Source organism: Protomyctophum parallelum (assembly GCF_964188405.1).
Source record: "Protomyctophum parallelum genome assembly, chromosome: 11".
Lineage (NCBI taxonomy): Eukaryota > Metazoa > Chordata > Actinopteri > Myctophiformes > Myctophidae > Protomyctophum > Protomyctophum parallelum.
The window spans coordinates 37,972,557-37,994,007 of record NC_139707.1 but is presented as its reverse complement, the minus strand read 5'-3'; the positions used below and the strand labels follow the sequence as shown (position 1 = coordinate 37,994,007).

Genomic DNA, 21,451 nt, shown 5'->3' with positions numbered 1-21,451 from the left:
CATCTGTCTGTTTATATTTGCTGTTGAATATATTGGTGGTTTTTGTATGTGAAATGAGCATGGCAGCTTCCAGCAATTGTATATGTTCTTATCCTGCAGTGCTAAATCAGCAGTATGTGATTCAAACATGATTACAATAACTAGCCTGGAAATAAGACATGGTCTGGCAAAGATAAAATTGCTCTGTGCAGTGATAGTTATTTACCTATCTGTAGTGCATTTATGTAGATGTGATGTGAGTACATTAGGCTACTTAATAATAATAAAAGTAGGTCTACATGTACATGAATAATCCCAGTTACAGTAAAGAGGGTATTTGCTACTTTCCAGTCCTGGACTAGAAAAACTCATTCATCTCATCAATGTTGTCTGTTCAAGGAGGCATATGATTCACTTGACTTCTCAAACAAAAACGTGTTGTCCTTATCAGCCTTGTCATCGTGCTGAGACACAACACCCAGATAAAACAGGAGAGGAGACCCGGGCAGACGGGAGGGCTGTCCCTGTGGCCTTGTTGAGGTTGTTGAGCTCAAGGGGCTAGGAGGCATTGATTTTTTTTATGCATGGCTTTGTTAAAAACCCAGGGGATTATATCCAGATTCCCCCCGAGAATACATAGCACTACTACAAATAAATCAGAGTTGTCATTAAATTAGATTAATGAATTCAGAGCCTTCTAAAGTCATAAGATCAAGCTCTTCCTCTAACAGTTGGGGTCAAAGAGCTGTGATGTATGCAGTATAACACACACACGACCCCTCCCCCATTTCATTTACCCACTTCCACTTTACCACCCTTTGACCCACGTACTACTGCTCCATAGTAAAGGCCCATGTGCTCTGTGACCTATATTTCACAGGCTGTGCCCAACTCCCCATCCATGCTTGGGATGAATGGGAATGCAAGAATCCCCCAATAGGCCTGCAGGCGAATATAAAAAAACATGTACAGCTGTAGCCTATTGTGTTTCTGTACTATTGCAAAATTGATGTACTTGTTATTGTAGGCTACTGATGAATGAAAACTCAAAAACAGACTGCCGGAATTACAGGGATATGAGGTTATAGTGTTTATTATTAGTATTTTCCATCTACGAGCAGACTGCAGTAGAGTTCTGAGGAAAATATGCGTATATAAAGAAAGATAAAAGTTCCCATGCGTCCTAAAACAACAACACAAAGGAATGCTTGGACTACTCCACTGTGCGTGTGGTAGTGGTGATGATTATGGTAAGTAATACAACTTTATTGAGTCAACATGAAGAGCTTGTCTACTCTTTTGGAAACCTTTTAAAGGGAGTGCAGAATTTTCTAAAATGGAGTGCATGATGCAATGCTTTGTTAATCGACCGGCATTTCATGTTGTATTCGGCGCCCATTCATTTTCCATGCATAGATTCAATGTGTTTTATTGTTTCTTTAATTTATGGCCGATTTACAAGACCCACAGCGCGTCGTGGATGCGAGCGTCGTGAGCTTGTATGTCTGCTATTTTAGACGCGCGACACCGTCGTGCGACCAAGTAAGTACGAATCAGGCATTAGGGCAATTCTACCCACTAGGTGGTAGCAGCGAGGGCACTGCTATTTGATGCTGAAGAAGCCAAGCGCTCTCTCCTCCAGTTCTGCATCTGAGAGGAGAGAACAGAGAAGCATGAACTTCCTGTGTGATCTGTGTTCACTTCACTAGCTTCACCGCCGACTCGGAGGAGGAGGGAGGCTTTTTCTTTCCCCCCCCTTCTACAGAGCAGGGAAGGCAGTGTGTGCATGGCTTGTAACGACAGCGAGCTCTGCGCAACAACAGCAGCCATAAATGTAGATTGTTTACATCAGTCGGAAAAAGCTTTCCTTCCTCCCCGCCTCCCTCCGTCGTCTGGCTCTTCTGCAGCAGTGGAACGGCGGCTGCCGCGGCTCACACCGTCCGTCGCCGTAGATAGCGGAGCGGGCCATGGCCCTGGTGGTACTCGTCCCGGTACGGCGGCCTTCGTGATCTCCCCATCTTCGCAGGAAGGTGCGAGAAGATACACATCTGCCGAATGAACCGGGTTGGGTAGGATAACTGCGGTAGGTAGGTAGGTAGGTAGGTAAACGCAACGCAACGACATCGGAGGTCGCCTATAGACGTCGTATCAAGACATCGGCTGATCTTCTGGACTACTTGGACAGGGTGGATGTACATACAGACCAACAAGCTGACTGAGATATGGCTGTTCTCAAACTCGCCGACCAGGTAGCTATATATATTAGCCTAGCCTGTGCACTAGAAAGAGCTCTCTGGTCTTTCCATTTCATGTTCTTGTAAGATTAAGCTATATTGGTATTCATATTATTTATCATTAGCCAAAGTGGTCTTGGTTAATGTCGATGAAAGCAAGAGCATGTTTGTGTTTAGTGTTTAATAAAACACTGTCTAATGTACATGTACCTTCCCTGTATAGGAAATGTTAAGATGTGAACTACTGTATCGCTGCAGGAGGAGGGAGATTCATGGAATTCAGTGATGCTGTCAAGTTATCTTGGTGCACTGTAGTTAGCTAGTTAGTTACTTAGATTTGTCAATGTTCTTATCTGTCCCGTGCTGAAATGACTACTTCCTTCCTGCTCCGTTTCCGCAAGCATCTCCCTCAATTTAAAGTTGCTCTAGCTAGCTTATCTCACTTAACAGTTAACACTTACTATGTCACGTTATTATAATTTCGACTGAAGTCACACTTTGACAATTCCAAAGGTATCTGCTCTGTGATAATTTCAGGGGAGGGAGAGGGGGCGTGGACACTACTCTCTGACTCTTGGATATTCTCTTGGTAGTCATGGAACTTCCTGTTATAAACAAGTAATGATCACATAGTGATATTTGTCAGGTGAAAGAAGCGCTGTCTCTGTTGTGTGTGTGTGTGTGTGTGTGTGTGTCCCATATTGGTATATTATTATTATTTTAGTAACGTGTATGTTTGTGTGTCACAACCTCACGCCTCGCGGGCCTCGTTTGTGGCGCTGTCTCTGTTGTGTTCTTGTCGCCGTTGTGTTCTCACCCCCCCCCCCCCCCCCCCCCCCCGCCAATATTGGTATGATTATTATTTTTAGTAACGTATTGTGTGTCACCCCTCTGCCGTTGTTTGCGTTCGTTTCCGACTTTCTGTGCGTGGTTCAATGACTGTGTTTTGTTGTGGTTCGCCTGCTGGCCCAGCTCATAACATTAGCAGCTGATTGTTGTCGCTTCGAGGCTGCTGGTGGTAAAGCTTACTCGCAGCGGTGCGGAAATCAGCCCTTTCGTGGTGCGTGTGCCGTGTGGCATCGCTTACCCCGTTTCCAGTTTCCAGCAAAACGGTTTTGCGCCGCGGACAGAAGAAGCTGTGACGGCGTGTGCGCAGCTGTTTTTAGACAGCTGGTGGATGGGAATTAAGCTCCACCTCCGCGGACGATTGACGCGGAGGAGAGCGCTTCCGGGAAGCTGGCCAAGTCGTCCGCGGAAGTGGAGCTTCTTTTCCATCCACCAGCTGTCTAAAAACCCGGTTTTGAAGCTGCGCGCAGCAGGGAACGTGCGCAGCTTTTTTGATAGTGTGGCAGCACCTATAGGAGGCAGGTAATCATACTACACTCCCATTGGCTTAGGCAGAGGAGGCAGACGAGGCAGCCAATTGGATCAGTCGAACTAGGTCTCGCAAAGTGGCCCTGTGGTCGCTTACATCTCATGAGCGTTGTTAGGTCAGGTTTCACCTGACAAAAAGGGATGGCAGATACATCTACATGTCTAAGCCCAGCAGTACCACTAATTTGAGAATTTGTGGAAAAAAAACACCCTGAATTGAGGGGCGCTCTTATCATCATACATCATCTCTTTCTGGCCAATCACAATTTTCGTCCTCACTTTTCCGTCTTCACTTTTCTGCCCTCACTTCTTCAATATGTACTTTTTTTTTTTTTTTTTTTTTTTTTTTTTTGCGGCTTACGCCTTTTATTGATTTTTGAAGGGACAGACAGTAGGCTGACAGGAAACAGGGGAGAGATGGGGGGATGACATGCAGTAAAGGCCGTGTCGGGTCCGGGAGTCGAACCCGCGGCACACTGCGACTGGATTACCAGTCCGGTGCCCAGACCGTTACGCTACGGCCTGGGCCTTCAATATGTACTTTGCTCAGCCAATCACGTCATCGCCAATCACAAGCCATTGTTTGTGTTTACACAAACCCGGAAAACTGGGCATGGGAGGGGCTAGTAGCGCCCCTCAGAAAATACGTTTTTGCAATCGGCGGTTGAAGTGTTAGCTGCATCCATGTGTGTAGTGCTGTCAACAAGCTGAGATATATCCATCCAATTGACAAATCCCACCCGTTTGAAGTGAAGGGCGCTCTTATCATCATACATCATGATTATCTCATTTATGTTTGTGTTTACGCTATGTAAACACTGAAAACGTTCCATTCATTGTCAATGGCATTTCATGTTTGTGTTAAAGTTTGCGTTTACACGCACACTAAAAGCTGGCCGGCAATCTCACTCATTTACTGGCCATATAAGGAAACCATGAGTTTTTGCTGTATATGTCAAGAGTTCAATTGAGACTAAGGTCACATGGTTTCAGCAGTGAACCCTCACACCACATCATGTGCTCAGGAACCTTCTCTGTAGTATGATAGGAGCACAAACTGCAGCTAGCAGGCTCTCTTTTTTGGTCAGTTGTAGGATCTGTTCAGATGGGGCCATGGGGGAGCTTTTAATGTGGTGTGCAGTAATAAACTGACATGTTTGTAGTAGTGACACTGACAAGCATGCTGTGGTGTTAGCGATGTTTTTCTGCTCAGAATGTCATCGTTTTTCAGCGTAGCGTTGCTAGCATATAGTAGAGCCAAACTATGACTAGAGCCCCTTGCAGGCCTTAAAAAAAGAAGAAATACAGGAAGTTGTTGCCTTGTGACATTCCTTTTTCTGTTTTTTCCTTTACACCCATACTGTGTGTGTGTGTGTGTGTGTGTGTGTGTGTGTAAACTTTGAGTGTCATTGTTTTTGGAGGAGAGGGGGAGTTAGCAGAGACATACCATAAAATCAATAAATACATTCATATAATTTCCAAAGTGCTGTAAATGGAACCTGAACTGTCCAGATTTCGCTGTGTATGCAGAGTAGAGTAGTATAGACCCACCGCAACTGTCTCTGTTTCTCACTGTAAAGCTCCATTGACAGGCAGGGAGAAAAACAGAGTCATGCGGTGCAGTGGGGTTTTTAATTCCACTCTTCATTGATATAGGCAGATCAGCTGTTTCTTATTGGTCCCGAGGGGGAGGGGATTGGCCAATTAAAGGCCCATAGGCCACAATCAGTGGAACACACTTACAGTATGTATGTACTATATAGGTCGGACTGACTGTATGGGGGAGACTCATCTGTGTGTCTGTGTGTGTGTGTGGGTGTGTGTGTGTGTGTGTGTGTGTGTGTGCTTGTATATTTGCTGCCATCACTCATGTACAGTTACAGTGTAGTATGCAGTGCACATTGCACATGTGTGTGTTAACTGTTAGCTCAGTAAGGGTACCCTGTAAGCATTCGTATAGTGTTTGTGGAATGAAATCACAGTTTATCTGATGGAGGAAGTTTGTGTAGGATAACAGTGGGTGAAAAGGACGTTTTGGAGGGGAAATGCATATGTTATGCCACTGTTGTAGCAGCAAGACTGAATGTGGTCCTTGGGGACCAGCAGTGACAGGAGTAGATGATTTAGTGGGCTGTGTATTTGAGCCCTCCGATCGTAGACAAGAAAGTTAACTTTTTGTAATGGTCAACAGGGGTGCTTGGAATACTTTTAATTGGACATTGAACTTGAGGCTAGTTAGGAGCATAAGTGTGTTGCTGCTTTTTGTTTGTGTGTGTGTGTGTGTGTGTGTGTGTGTGTGTGTGTGTGTGTGTGTGTGTGTGTGTGTGTGTGTGTGTGTGTGTGTGTGTGTGTGTGTGTGTGTGTGTGTGTGTGTGTGTGTGTGTGTGTGTGTGTGTGTGTGTGTGTGTGTGTGTGTGTGTGTGTGTGTGTGTGTGTGTGTGTGTGTGTGTGTGTGTGTGTGTGTGTGTGTGTGTGTTGCAACAATGAGCTCTGTGTCTGAGATGCTTTTAGATAGCCCGGAGGGGTGGTGGTGTGGGTTTAGGGAATGCCTCATTCAGGACGGCTGCTTCCAGGACAGGCAACCCCCCGCCAATTCCCCCCCCCCCACACTCTCAAACCTCCCTGGCTTTTCCATTCCCAAATGCTGGTAGCACTGAGCTCCCCAGATCCCCATGGCAATTACAGATACCAGCTTGTGTGTGTGTGAGGGGAGGGGGGGGGGGGGTTGTAAGCGTTTGTGCGTGCATGACGAGCTCTTCAAGGAAAGGCATTTCGGCTGAACCGGCCATATACTGTACTGCCAAGTGTTCACGGCTTGTTTAAAGGCACAGCTCCTCCTGTCCAAACTAGGGCCTTATTTGGTACTTTGTATTTGTAATGCAACAACTTAAACACTATGTACTATTGATATGACCCACCCTATTTTTTACCTCTACACCAAATATATTGAAAATGGATGTTGTGATTTGCTATTTCTGTCAAATGTTTGCCACATAAAAGACACTAGAGTTCATATGGTTAATGTGTCCTTCCCCCTGTCTAATCTGTGATTTATTTAGTTAAAGGAAGCATTGGACTTGTCAACTGAACAGTTGAATCTAACTTTGAACTAATATGAAATATGTAGATCAACAGTAGGTTCGAGCACTTAAGAAGACAGACACACCTGTAGTTAAATAGACTAATTGAAGAAGTTAATGTTATCATCTTTTGACGCGGCCATGCATGGCCCACATTGGGTATTTAACTCTTCCACCATTTCAGGGATATGATATGATTCATTTTTATTTTCTTCTGTGTGGCAAACTTATTTATGGGTTAGAGTAGAGTAGGTGGAGGTTTGCAACTGAAGACATGAATGGCCTGAGTCCCCATCCCCTCAGCCCCCTCCTCTTGCCCCATTATGGTTTCATCTCTCTGGGAGAGAAATTCAGCAGTCTCCTGCTCTCTCCATCTGTCTGTTATGCACTGCTGTAGGCTAGCTCAGAGACCAAAGACATACTTTGTGCATGTGTATGTGTGCTTGTAGCTTACTGGATGGACTTACTGGAAGGACAACATATTTTGCGGGTCCTCACTTAGTTTGGAAGGAGGTCCGTACTTTGAACGAGTTATAGTTGGGTTTAAAGTTAGGGTTAGGGCTTGACCTGAATTGGTGAGGATTATGTATTTGGCGTGAATGTGAAAAATCAATCCTCAAGAGTGTTAATACACATGTTAGTCGTGGTTGTTTATCTTTATCATATAGACCTAAAATTTCCTTGACTATTTGCAGACTCTAACTTTCCTACAGAAACAAATGAAAGCACATATGTTTAAAATGGAAAAATGAGTCAGCCTTTGGTGTCGGCAAGCATTCAACATCGGACATACTGTATAGTAGTTCCCTTATCTTGTGTGTGGACTCTGGAGGCTCATGTCTGAGGGATGATAACATGCATCGATTTGCTTTCAGTGGTTAGATTGGCATTTTGCAGTTGCAAGTCAAACAGGTTAAAAGATAGGCTACTGTTCTAGCCAAGGGTGGTCATTTGGTGTGTGCGTTTTTTTTAGTTTATTTTTAAGCAGAAGTGAAACTGCTTCTGAGGTTCCTCTCTGGCATTTCTGAGAAGAAGAGACGGTGCAACAGGAAGTGAGGTGGACTATGTGACAGATACTCAGGAAGTTAAGAGAGGCCTACTTCTGCACAAGTTGATCCATTTGGGCACCACATCTAGCTATAAAATCGATCAAAAATAAAAACAAAAACAAACAAACAAACCATGAATTAAACCATGTCAGGGGGTTTGTAATCTTTGTGATTTTTCAAATGGGCCAGACTGGATGAACTCCTCCCATATCTGAGTCAAAGGTAACTGGGGAAAGTTTGGAAATAGTGATTGAACACTATGGGCTGTATTTTGCGTGTCTTACTCTTAAGTACCAGGTCTTATTCCCTAACTTGAGTAAACTAAAGACCTGGAGGCGTGATCAATGCCATTTGGCTATTCTGAGTGGCCAAAGAGCCACTTTAGTTTACTCAAGTTAGGGAATACGACCTGGTACTTAAGACACGCAAAATACAGCCCAATGTCTGACTTGAAAATACCGAAAGAGATGGGAGGTTGGGAGACTAAACTTAACCGACAGATCGGCAAAACTACAGAGATACCATTCTTATATAGATTTTAGACCCCTTTCATGCCAGACTGAAAAAGAGAAGTGAAATAAGTGGTTCCTAATGGACTTGCGGTGGATGGAAGTTAAAATTTAAAGTGACTTCTGAATTGGCACCAGATTTTGAGAGAACAACTGGGTTCCGTGTAAATCCAGAGGGGTTGGTTAGAATAGAGGAGGTAAGTAGAGCTGACAATGAAGATGAGGTGCATGATTTTGATTACAAACTTACATCAAAGCGGGTTTGCTGATGCATACCAGTAGGAAATCCTATGAATATGTGAATATATTACAGTTGGACATTTGGCAAGGACAGCCTTCCATTGAACTTGCACATTTGAAATACAGATTTACGGATCCTGGGTGCTTTACCACTCTATCGTTTGATCAATATATTTAAAGGTTGTTTTTTGTCTGAAAAATGGGAAGGCATTGAAGAAATAAAAACTTAGGGAGGATGTTCATTTTAATTGTGTTGATTCTTCCAATTAATGAAAAGGTTAAACCTTCCCATCTCTGAAGGTCAGTTTTAAGATTAGAAAAAAAGGGAGGAGATAGTTCTGGTTACATTGATCCCCAGATATTTAACCCATTCTGACCGGGCACCCATTTTGGTGTCGGCATCATGTTATGCTTTAGCTGTTGAAAAATAGCAGATCTACAAGCTCATATCGCGCCACCGAGTGGCGCGATACGAGCTTGTAGGTCTGCTATTTTTGAAAAAAATCGAAGAACGACTGACATTTTTAGAACAGGTCTCAGGTCAGAATGGGTTCATCAGACCAGTGTGTGTCTGGCGGAAACCTCGTATGAATCTGATCTCAGGTCAGAATGGGTTAAAGCCAGAAGGAGTCAATTTAAAAGGGTATATTTAATAGGTTGTGCCAATTGCAGTGCTAACTGCTTGACAGGATAACATAATGCATCAAATAATTTGTTCATCAATGTAGGGCTGTCAAAGTTGGGGGCATAGATATTAACCAGTAGAACCGTAATGAGCCTAAAACAATACAATATCTGCCTTCTAACTTTGGTAGGTTTGAATTGAATTGACTTGTGGACCCTTGCAAAATTGGAGTGAAACACTGAAGCATTTCAGTATGACCTGATCCTTGTTACGCATGTGGGTCTCCTGCAAAAACACAGATCAGCCCTGAGATGTTTCAGATGTGTGAACACTGTCTTGACGACTTGACCTTTTGATAGGACATACCAAACCTTTGACGTTCCAGCTGACAAATCTGTGGAGGAGAGTTGGTACCTAAATGAAGAGAGTTAGTGGCCATCACAGTAGTGCTTGAAAATGAAGAGGATTGGGGAATGAGAGGCCCTGGGGTTTGTAATCTTTGACATATTGTTGAGTATGAGCATCCTGGCTTGGCTTCCCTTGTGTGATTGGCTCAAGATGATAGGAAATGCGGGCATCTGCCAACGAGCTCCCCATGCCTCCCTCTCTGTTCCTCAGAAAGCTGACCTTTATGGCTGTTGTGCTGATTGATGTTGATAGTGTGTGTGCGCGTGTGTTTGAGTCACTGTGTGTGTGTGTGTGTGTGTGTGTGTGTGTGTGTGTGTGTGTGTGTGTCTAGGACCTGTATTTACCATATGTCTGTGATCGTGGAGAGAAAATAGGGGCTTTGTAGCATGACCTCCATACAATGCCCTTTGTCTGATTTTCCCTTGAGCTTGGTAGAGTTTTATCTCTCTTGCTCAGCACGGTAGCCTTTTTCAATACACTGTTAAAAACGCATCTCTCCTGCTAGTTATAGATGCTTCTAGGTGTTCTTTGGTACAACAAGCAACATGGCGAAAAACACGTTTGCAAAGAAGTGAAAAATGGTGTACTAAATAATGAAGGCTGCCCTGCCTACAGTCTAGTCGCAGCCCGTCCTTTCCGGCTTGTGTAAACACTGCACAGGCAGCTGCTTTGCTGGACACGCGTGCACACACACGATTATAAACACGCATGCATGTGCATTGTGCACACGGCCACGTGCTCGCCTCGCAGAGTCAGTATTCCATACCGTGGGAAGGCTCATGCTCATTGGACCTTGTTTACTCTTTGTGCTGTAGCCACTGGACAAATGTGATCTCTACTACAGTATATGGCCTTCCCTTCTGGCTCTGTTTGACAAAATGAAAGGACTGTTACATCGATCAGTGATGTCGCACATGACCTTCAGGGCTCCCGTTTCTTCTAAAATAGAATCTATATTTACTGGTGTTACATATAGGCCCTGGTCACATTCTCTTTAATGTCTTTCATGCCATAAATCGTGTTAAGTAACCCCTCTCTCGCTCTCGCTCTCGCTCTCTCTCGCTCTCTCTCTTTTTTCCCCCCAGCCTCCACTCATCCAGGCCATCTTCAATGGAGACCCAGAGGAGATCCGTATGCTCATCTACAAGTCTGAAGACATCAATGCTCTGGTGAGATGGCATTAGGACAGCAGCACAATGTGTTCTACACTGAGAAAGACCGTTCAGTTGTCTTGTTTGTCTTGAGGTGAGCGGACATTAGCTTACAACTACAAGCAAGACAGTGGCAACCTTATACTTTTCATTTATCTTCTTGCTACTTCCTGTGTGGGCCAAAGCACAGGGATCAGGAGTGATCAGAGTTCAAGGGTCAGCTTAGCCAAAGTTCAGCGCAGCTGTTTATTTAAATTAACCACTTGAACCCTAGCATCCCTGTTCTGGTGGGAACGCCTTGTGTGCGTGTAGATTGTCTGTTTGATGTAGACAGGGAAAAGGTGTGGGCCAAGTACAGAGCCGACCTCGCTCAATTGGCTGCCAATCACGAGATATCTCGTACTTAAACACCCGTTATCTACCAACTACGAGATATCCCGGAGGGCCAGTGGCAAATTTCAAGATCACTGGCCCCACCATTATAACCACTGGCCCGGGAGTCCGGGACATTCGCCAAATGCTACTTTTTTATTTTATGTATTTTTAATGCATGTAGAATTTGTTTATAGCATTAACAGAAAGTATGCCAAGAACGCGGGTCCTCGTTCTTCTCTCCATGACCCGCGTGTGCCAAGACGAGGGACCTCGTCTTTCTTTAACATTATTAATTTGTAAAAAGTGTGGAGTGGAGGACATGCTTCTCTGTCTTCTCATTCTTCTCTTGATTATATTAACCTCCTATGCAGGACCTTGATCGCCTGCAGCAGGACAATTGTACGCTCTCATTTGCAATTCAGTTGTATTTCTTTTGTTTGTTGGAGAAGAGGCACACATCCCAGTGAGATGGACATCTGGTGTGGTCATCGGGACTGTGTGTTGTTGTACTAGAGAGCTCTGAGATGAACAATGGACATGTTGACTTGACACTGACTGACTGGCCCATAACTTGGCCCTCAGCTTCATCATCTGTAGCTTCCTCTGTGTCCATTCTAAGCTACCAGTCCTATTTTACTATCTGACCAAGTCACTAAGCTTGTTTCTCACCAGTTTAAGGCCTGGTTTCAGATCGGCAACTGGTATATAGGATGATGTCTGCGTTACTGAGTCGCTCTGGAAAAGAATGTCTGCTTGATACCTAAATTGTACTGATCAATTTTGCCGACTGCCTCGTTGACTCCCTGTTCTGCAACAAAAAATAATTAACTCGGCAGACTTTCTCTGCTGACTCAAAGACAGAGTTGCATAGTTTGTATTGGTCAAAGTCGTAATGGAAAAATGTATAATAAAAAGAAAGCCAGTGTTCATCTGCTGAAAGATTTAGGTAAGTTGCTGGAGTCACAAAAGTATTAAAATGAAAAGAATAAAGGGAGGCTCCGCACACTAAAATCTGTGCACAATCCTTTATTGGTCAAAGTTTGAAATCTGTGAGCATGGCAAAGACTGATTGTCAATTCTGAAATACTTTTGTTGGCAGCGATTCGAAATGTTGTCAAATCTTAAACTAGCTTAAACTGTAACATCCCTTGAAGGCAGGGGTGGGATAGGACGAGAGGTGTTGAGGCTGTTCATTAAACGGCTTAAGTGCTCAAGACGTCTCCACACGTCTTTTATAATTACACTCATAGAGGACGTCTTGGGGTCTTTTAAAATTATCTAAGTTATATAAACCGCTAAAATCAGCTAATTTGACAGGGCCGTTGCTAGGCAACGCCTTGTGCAGCGCTCAGCGTCATGTTTCGCGAACACACGCAGTTAATACTCGCGCAAGCAGAGCGGGAAAGTACTGCGATCGACTGGGTATGTATGTACGTATGTCGGGTTATGTATGGCGGTGTCCTCTCTTGGCCAATCGGGGACCAGAATGGTGCTCTCTTATTAGCTGCTGTTGGTGACGTTGATAGTGACACAATATGTGTAGGCCATACATGGTACTGGTAGGCCTACTTGTGTGCAAGGCGCAAGTTGGCAGCTCGACAGAATGCATTTCTAGTTACTTGCGCAAGCAGAGCGCGCAAGTAATAGTTTTCGTCCATGTCACCTGATGTGTATGCGCCGTGCCAGCGTATGACGTAATGACTACTTGTGCTTGATATGGCAATGGTGTCAGATTACTTACATGTATACATAGGGGCATTACCTTGAATCACCATCGAAAACCAATTACACCCTGGCATTGGGTCCTTTAATCCACATCTTTATTACGTCATCATTGAGAGCTAGTTATACCAGTTATACCCTGACGTCATATGCTGCTACAAAACATACGCATCAAACGGGGCATACGCAAAGTAACCACAGTATACCACTAATCAATTTACAAGTGACATATACATAGAGGCATTTCCTTTAATCCACCCGACACTGATCGACATATACGTCACCATCGAAAGCCGTCTCTTACCATACTTGACAATACTACTTTTTTACCTCCAAAAACTAGGTACATAGCAAATAGCTAAACCTAATAATTCAATATTTCAAACGTTCTTTCACAGAGAAGCTGAGATTTGACAGTTTGTAGCGGTCGACAGTACTTGCACGCTCTGCTTGCGCACTATGGCCTACTTGTGTGCAACAAGCATGTAGGCACTCGACAGAGTGCAGTTCTAGTTCTCTCTAAATCTACGTCGCTGTCCATGGTTTTGATGTTCTATCCTCATTTCTGAGGGTTAGGGTTAGGGTCAGTGATTTCACTTGATTCAAATATCACTAATTTTTTTGTTTTGTTGTGATAATCCTCCCTACTATAGAGTGTGCTTACCATATAAGGAGTTCCTCCCTGTCAAAAAACCTTAGGTGTCGTTTTTGGCTAGGTGGCAAACCCTTCATCCAATCAGGATAGAGAGGGGCCTTCCGCCAATCATGATCGAGCGGGGGCGGCCTAGGTGTGTGTGCTGTTGTCCTGTCGCGTGTCCCCCCCACTGTAGTGTGTGCATGTGCACATCTTGTTACCGGGGCGGACCGGGCGTTTTTCTAAATCACCCAAATCACGCTCCTTTAACCAAGCATATCGTTTGGAATATCGTTTAATAATATTAACGAATATTAACAGATGTGACAGCACGAGGAAAATTATAACTCCCGGTTTTGGGGGGAAATGGAAGGCGGGGCTTTTCAGAGTAAAATCTGCCTCATCTGCTGGGCACCTTTTTTTTTATTCTGAAAAATTCCGGCACACTGGACGTGTTAAGCAGATTCCTATAATATTTTCATATCATTGCAGGCATAGACATAGAAAGGTAGACGCCTCATTCGCAGCTGCAACTCATTGGAGCGACCTGTCTCGCACTGAGGGCGGAAGTGTGCCCATAGTTATATGGACATGAGTGTCAATACCCTGGATTGCCCCCACCCGCCAGTCTATTTGTAGGAAGTCCACTGCTCCTAATAGTTGATATGTGTAAATGCAGAGGACACATTTCATTTATGTGCAAATGTATTGTACAACAACAACCTACCACACCTGGTTCCAAGGAGCACTTTGTATGGTTATTTATCATTATTTTGATACTTGATGTGTTGCACCGTGAGCCTGTAGATTGGCTAGCTATTTTTGAAGGGCGCTAGCCCCTCCTATACACAGGTTTAATGTTTGCCTTTAGTTCAATGTTTGTTTTGTAAATGCCTTTGACAATGAAGGGAAAATTTACGTCATATTGTCTCTTTATTGTTAATGGCGTTTAATGTTTGTGTTTGCACCGTTTGTTAGACAACATGAGTTGGACTTTAATATATCAGCGCCCCTCACTTCACATAGGTGTGATTTCTTTTTATTTATTTGATTTTGAAACTATGATTAAATCCTCTCCTACAATGACATTCCCAAAATGTGGATTTTGTCTGTGGGTTTTGGATGGCTGACTATCCTATAGACTTCCAACTGTAGTCTGCCTCAACCGCTCTGTCTCCCTTCCCCAGGATGCAGAGAAACGTACTCCGCTCCATGCAGCAGCCTTCCTGGGAGACCCGGAGATCACTGAACTCCTCATCCTCTCTGGTAAAGTCACCCAGACATCCCCAGAGTCCTTTCAGCAGTCTTTCACCACTTTGTTTCTCCCTCTCTTGCTCTCCTTCTCCTCCTTCGTAATCGTAATTCACCTTTCTCGCACTGAGATCTTCAATATAAGTACCTGAGTGAGGACCATTCTACAAATGCCTTCTAAATTCTGACAGTTTTCTGAAGAACCCATGTTTCTACGTCAGTCGTTCTGAAACATTTTCATGTCAAGGACCCCCCCCCCCCCCCCCCCCCCCCAAATATGTACGCCGACTCCCATGTGAAAATATGTTGTTCCAGGCACCCTCCAGAAGCAAAGATTTGAGTTAAAAACGTGCTCTGAAGAATATATAATATTGATTAGCATCACATTTTCACGTTATTTTTTCTAAAATAGCAGATCTACAAGCTCATAGCACGGCATGTTTTTTTTAATGGCTAAACTCTGCTAAAGTATAACATAATGCTTAAAACACCAAAAGGGGTCAGTCTAATTCTTCGAAAACATATGTAAGCTACATGTCCGTATTTGGACTCATAATAACGTGTGCTGTGCATATGCTCCACTTTTCACCTGATCTCCGCTAATCCCTCTCTGCTTGTGCTCCTCTGCAGGGGCTCGGGTCAACGCCAAAGATAACATGTGGCTCACTCCCCTTCATCGCGCCGTGGCATCTAGGAGTGAGGTGTGTAGTTTCTCACTCTCTCACTCTCTCGCACGCGCACATGCACACGCACACACACACACACACACACACACACACACACACACACACACACACACACACACAGTGTCACAGGTGTCGCCAAGCTAAGCCACACAGTGCGATATGCCACCTGTATACTTAAGCTCTTCTCCGCCCACACCCAAATACATACACACAAACACGCTGACTTGTAGCTGACGTAGCGGTTTCTGTTCCTCTCCCCTAACTGGTAATTCCACATAACTATGTAGGCGCAGGCTTACTGTGCTCTAGGTTGCATCTGTATCACTCTCTTTCCATGACTCATTAGTTTGGGCGATTTACAAGTGATGTGCTGATGTTGTTACCATACTCTTGAATATTTCTGAATCATTGAATCATTGTTTATCTTCATATAACACATTCTGAACTCCCTTTTCCCTTTTCCGCGCTCCACAGGACGCGGTGCGCGTGTTGATCCGCCACTCGGCTGACGTGAATGCCCGCGACAAGAACTGGCAGACGCCGCTGCACGTCGCCGCGGCCAATAACGCGCTGCGATGCGCCGAGGTCATCATCCCGCTGCTGAGCAGCGTCAACGTGTCGGACCGCGGCGGGCGCACCGCACTGCACCATGCCGCCCTCAACGGCCACACCGAGGTACTGCACCAATATGCCAACTAGATCTGTTTTTGCATATATATATATATATATATTAAACAAATAGATGCCTCATTGGCTGCTGCAGTTTGTTGGAGCCATGTGTGTTGACGGGAGGGCGGAAAAATGTACACTGGTACGGCGGAAGAGTGGACGGTACACTACGTTCACGCTGCCACTCAAGTGTCTACAGGCCAATCACAGCGCATCTTTTCCGGTGCCTCACAGACCCGCTCTGTGAGGCACACTCATGCTTCGCAAGGAATCTCGGGAATGTTTTGCCCTCCCTTGAGCACATGTATACGCTCCAGAGCCGAAAGGGGCGTCTACCTTTATATGTCTATGTGTTAGGGTATGTAGAAGTGGAGCTATATCATACATCATATCATAATATATTGTAATATGTATTTTTTTTATATCAAGTCCTGATATTTACATGTTTTAGTCATCTACATTGTAATAATATGCTAGTCAAGGATTAGTGAGCTCAATGCGCTCAACCCTGGTCCATTTATGCACGCACCTCTTAATTACAAACATCCTGGATTCAGATCTGAGTCGGGACCTGTATCACATATCACACTGCTCTCCAGTTTCTTTCCTCTGTTTGTTGCTACGGCGCTGGTGGACAAAGCATACACATGCAGACTTTGAATAAAAAGATGTGAAGGTTCTCGTTTTCAGAAAACTTTGAATGAGTAATGTATTATGCAAGTTGAATCAAAAAATTAATGTTGGCAGACATTTCTAGTGGCCAATATGAATGGCCGGCCCTCTATTTATCTGCAGTCTGTTCATGTCAGATTTTCGAATGCAGTTACATGAGTATTATTTATCCCCCACCCCACCCCCACACACAGCATGTGTCAATGTACGCATTGACACATGCGCCCACACTCATCTGTGCATAAATATATGCCAGAGGGTTATGTTCATATTTGACTCATCACTGTTTGCACCCACCTCTTTTTCCTCTCTCTCCTCCACTTTCATTCTGTCAGATGGTGAACCTACTCCTGGCAAAAGGCGCCAACATCAACGCCTTTGACAAGAAAGACGGCCGGGCGCTGCACTGGGCAGCTTTCATGGGTGCGAGACAAGGACAGAATTCAACTGTCGACACACTTCACAACATGTCTTTGTTCCTGGAAGTGTGTGTGTATATTATATATATATATATATATATATATATATATATATATATATATATATATATATATACACACACACTGTGTAAAAAATAAAAGCAATGGGTCCGAGTTACCTACGCAGAGATTGTCATCGATTGTGAAAAGTGTAATGCTTTTAGCTAGAGGAGCTCACTTCAGTGTGCTGTTCTGTACTATCTATGTACTTACTCGCCCCCCCCCCCCTGCACTGTTAAAGGGGGTTGTTACGTACTGTAGCTTTTGCACTCACCAGATACACGATTCAGAGAATTAATTTGTATTAGCCCGGAAAACAAAATGACGGGGAGCCACAGTCCCTCAACTTCCATTAAAGTCGACCTTTTAAAACCCCTTTTGGTGTTAGCGTTACGCTTTAACTATTTAAAAATAGCAGATCTACAAGCTCGTAGCACGCCACTCGGTGGCGCGCTATGAGCTTGTAGATCTGCTATTTTTGAAAAATCGAAGAACGACTGACACAGAAACATAGCTTTTTCAGAAAACTGTCATTTTCAAACAGACATTTTTAGAGTCTGATTTTCAAACAGACATTTTTAGAGTCTGATCTCAGGTCAGAATGGGTTAACTCTGAGGATGACCATGTATATTGTGTGTGTGTGTGTGTGTGTGTGTGTGTGTTTGTGTGTTTGTGTGTGTGTGTTTGTTTCCATTTCCAGGTCACCTGGATGTGGTGTGTGTGTTGGTGAGCCAGGGGGCAGAGATCAGCTGTAAGGACAAGAGGGGCTACACTCCCCTCCACACGGCTGCCTCTAGTGGGCAGATCGCGGTGGTGAAACACCTGCTCAACCTAGCTGTGGAGGTAGGTATTCCTGACCAAAGGATCACTTTAACTCACTCACTTATTCTCCCTATAGTCCCTAGGGCATTAAGCAACTATTCGATTAGTCAATCCACTAGTCGACCTCGTTGGTACTAGTTGACTATTTAATAATAAGAAAAGAAAAGCAAAGCTAAATTTTGTAGGCCTCAAAATCAGGTAGATTATAGTTGTAATCACCAATGTACACAGTTTTTAAATGTATACGTGTGTGTGTGTGTGTGTGTATTAATTTATTTACCTTTCTTGATGTTCTTTATGATTGTTGTTTTTAATCCTGTCTGTAAAGCACTTTGTAACTTTATGTTTGTTATATAAATAAAATGCATTCATTCATTCAAATATTTATAAAAAGATTTACATAATAGGTAGTTAAACTACTAGTCGACTAGTAAACTAGGCAACTACTCAACTAGTAAAAATGACTAGAAGCGAATGCCCTACTACAGATATGCACACACTCTTTCTCTCTTTGCCTCCAGATAGATGAATCCAACGCATTTGGGAACACGGCGCTCCACGTGGCCTGTTTCAACGGCCAGGACGCGGTGGTCAGTGAGCTGATCGACTACGGCGCCAACGTCAGCCAGCCCAACAACAAGGGCTTCACCCCGCTGCACTTTGCAGCGGCCTCCACCCACGGAGCTCTCTGCCTGGAGTTCCTGGTCAACAACGGGGCCGACGTTAACGTACAGGTAGGTAGCCCCACGGGTCATTTTCTGCTTGCACATTATTTTCAGGGTGGAGGCAAGGCAGCTTTGGAGCTAACCATCCCCTCGTGCTGTTCCAAGTACACTGCAAAATCTGAATTAGTTTTGGGTCGATATATACTGTGTATATGTATATGTATATATATATATATATATATATATATATATATATATATATATATATATATATATATATTGGTGTTGAGCTTATAGGACTAGATAGTACAATCCCTTAGATAATCAGAACTTCGAGTCGAGTGGGGTAGGGAGGGGTAAAAGCTTCACTTCATATATATATATATATATATACATACATATACATATACATGTATATATGTATGTGTGTATGTATAAATATTTTGAAGGTTTTCCAAAAATCTCTTATTGGGGGAAAAAGTAAACAAAAATTGATCAGAATTGATATCAAAGATTTGGACAAATATCGATGAAAATATCGGTATTCGGTGGTCTAGGTACGTCTCAATTTACAATTTAGGCATTTAGCAGACGCTCTTGATCCAGAGCGACTTACATTAAGCAAAAACAAAAGCATGGCATACATCACATATATAAAAAGTAGTTATCATGAATCATGTATAAACTAAGAACGTAACAAAGATTAGCATTGGCATTCGACCCAAAAACTGGCATCGGTCGGGGCTCTAATGTTTTGAACTCTTTGAGAATCTGGAGAGCATTCCTGTAAGTCTGTAAAGTGGGAGTGGTGCTATATCTCCCATTATTATTTACTGTGACTGTGTGAGTCTGATATCATCACACCTGTTGCCTCTCTGACAGAGTCGTGATGGAAAGAGCCCCCTTCACATGACGGCAGTACACGGGCGCTTCACTCGTTCCCAGACACTCATCCAGAATGGTAGGTCCTCTTTGCGTGTGTTGAGTGTTTTCTCTTGTGTCTAAGAATGACTTTTAGTAATTACTGGCCTTCGGGCATAATCAAAAAGTCATAGCTATAAAAGTGTTTCAACCATATTAACCCTGAGCATGTACCAAATTTGAAGTATGTCGTTACTCGTTAGAGGCGAAAATACACAAAATTAGCCTAGGCCCATATATGCTTAATTTATACATTCTGTATGCTGGTCTTGCGCAGTGAAAATAGCAGATGGATCTACAAGCTCACAACGAATTGCATTACAACACTTGTTTAACTCGTAGATCAGCTATTTTCATCGTACGATGGTGTCGGGCTTAAAGCTGAGATCCATAAGATTCATGTCCTTCCCGGGGTAACCGGAAGGCTCCAGCGTTAGAACATGGAGAATGCAGAGAAGGCCTACGTTGTGAATGAAAACTGCCAAAGATCCAATATTACATGTCTAGTCATGTTATGGTTTAAACTTTAAGGGGAGCTGGTCAACTAGGAGGAACGCTATTGGCCGCTCTGGTCTAAAAGTGGGAGTCAACCCTTCCGGGTGGGCGTCGCTCCAAATGATGTGACGTAGCGCTGCACTAGGGGGGTGGAGAGGAGGGGCCGGGGGTGACTGACAGATTGGTGAGATCCAATCAGGGCTTGCGCAAATCTCTGCCGCGACCCGCCCCTCTAGACCAGAAACCTAACACATTAGCTCAGGCTAGTCAGTCAGTAATGTGTTCAGACCAGTTCAGCTGGAGTGACAGTATAATTCATTTGACCTACTTTTGCACAGTGCACTGGCATGATGTAATTAATTATTTGGGAGCAAGCGGCTGTGTAAGATTCTAATAGTATTTAAATGGCTTTAATATACTCTTTTCAAATGAGAAATTACCCTTATATATTGAAATATGTTCAGTTTTAGCTATTTTATGGGTTTTAATTTGAATAAAATATTTTTTTACTATGCAAAGAAATGTTTTCAGAAATGCTGCTGTGTACACTTCGGTGTTGTTAGTAGTAGTTGTTAGTTATATATTCTATTATATTACTCATTACACATTCTATACTCATAACATTTTGTCCCCCAAAAAAGTAAGCTTTAAGGACCTTTCAAACGGGAAGCTAGGAACGCAGGCGCAAGTGTAAAAAAAAAAGAAGCTAAACAGTATCCAGGTCTGGTGAGTCGTGGGTGTGTGCACGCAACAAGCGCAATAAATTCACGGGACCGCGCTCACGTAAATACGCTTGCGTTGTCGCACCGCAAACTGCTCCCCAGTGCTACGTGCAAAAAGGCAGGTCGCATTGAAAATGAACTATAAGCGCGTTACTAAACTATTTCAAGAAGAAAAGGAATTATTTACATGATTGACTATCATAATTTAGGTGGAGAGATTGATAGTGTGGACAAGGATGGCAACACCCCTCTCCACATCGCTGCCCGTTATGGACATGAACTCCTCATCAACACACTCATTACCAGCGGCGCAGACTGCACAAGGTGAGTGTGTGTGTGTGTGTGTGGGTGTGTGTGTGTGTGTGTGTGTGTGTGTAAAAGTATGAACGAGTCCATGTAACGTCTTTTGTAAAAGGGACTTTTAATTCGGTTCAGTTCTGCAGTGCCACCGGCTTGTGTAGGCACTCCAAAACGGACACAATTGGTGATGTTTGCAGTGACAGGGACTGTCAAAAATAAGAATTGTATGGTTGCAGAGGGGCTCACATTGGAAAAGCCTATTTTGTATGTTATTGCTGTTACAATTGTGGGCAGTTGCATTAACGTTTGTCTTGATATCTACAGTGCTTGTGTTAAGTGATTTCCCCATGGAACAATAAGGTCTAAAGTCCATTTGTTGTGCCTTGTA

At 43.7% G+C, this 21,451-nt stretch overlaps 1 protein-coding gene across 3 annotated transcripts in view; it reads left to right on the top strand.

Moving 5' to 3' along the window:
• The first annotated feature begins 1,649 nt into the window (after positions 1–1,649).
• The window catches only part of ankrd44 (ankyrin repeat domain 44), a 42,916-nt gene continuing 23,114 nt past the window's right edge, over positions 1,650–21,451 (top strand). For all 3 annotated transcript variants that reach the window (XM_083777177.1, XM_083777176.1, XM_083777178.1), the window contains exons 1-10: positions 1,650–2,228; positions 10,584–10,667; positions 14,568–14,646; positions 15,262–15,332; positions 15,792–15,992; positions 16,994–17,081; positions 17,839–17,981; positions 18,482–18,694; positions 19,508–19,586; positions 20,973–21,087. In XM_083777177.1, the coding sequence (XP_083633303.1) occupies positions 2,202–2,228; positions 10,584–10,667; positions 14,568–14,646; positions 15,262–15,332; positions 15,792–15,992; positions 16,994–17,081; positions 17,839–17,981; positions 18,482–18,694; positions 19,508–19,586; positions 20,973–21,087 (1,100 nt within the window). In that variant the 5' untranslated portion in view covers positions 1,650–2,201. The remainder of the gene's footprint in view (positions 2,229–10,583; positions 10,668–14,567; positions 14,647–15,261; positions 15,333–15,791; positions 15,993–16,993; positions 17,082–17,838; positions 17,982–18,481; positions 18,695–19,507; positions 19,587–20,972; positions 21,088–21,451) is intronic.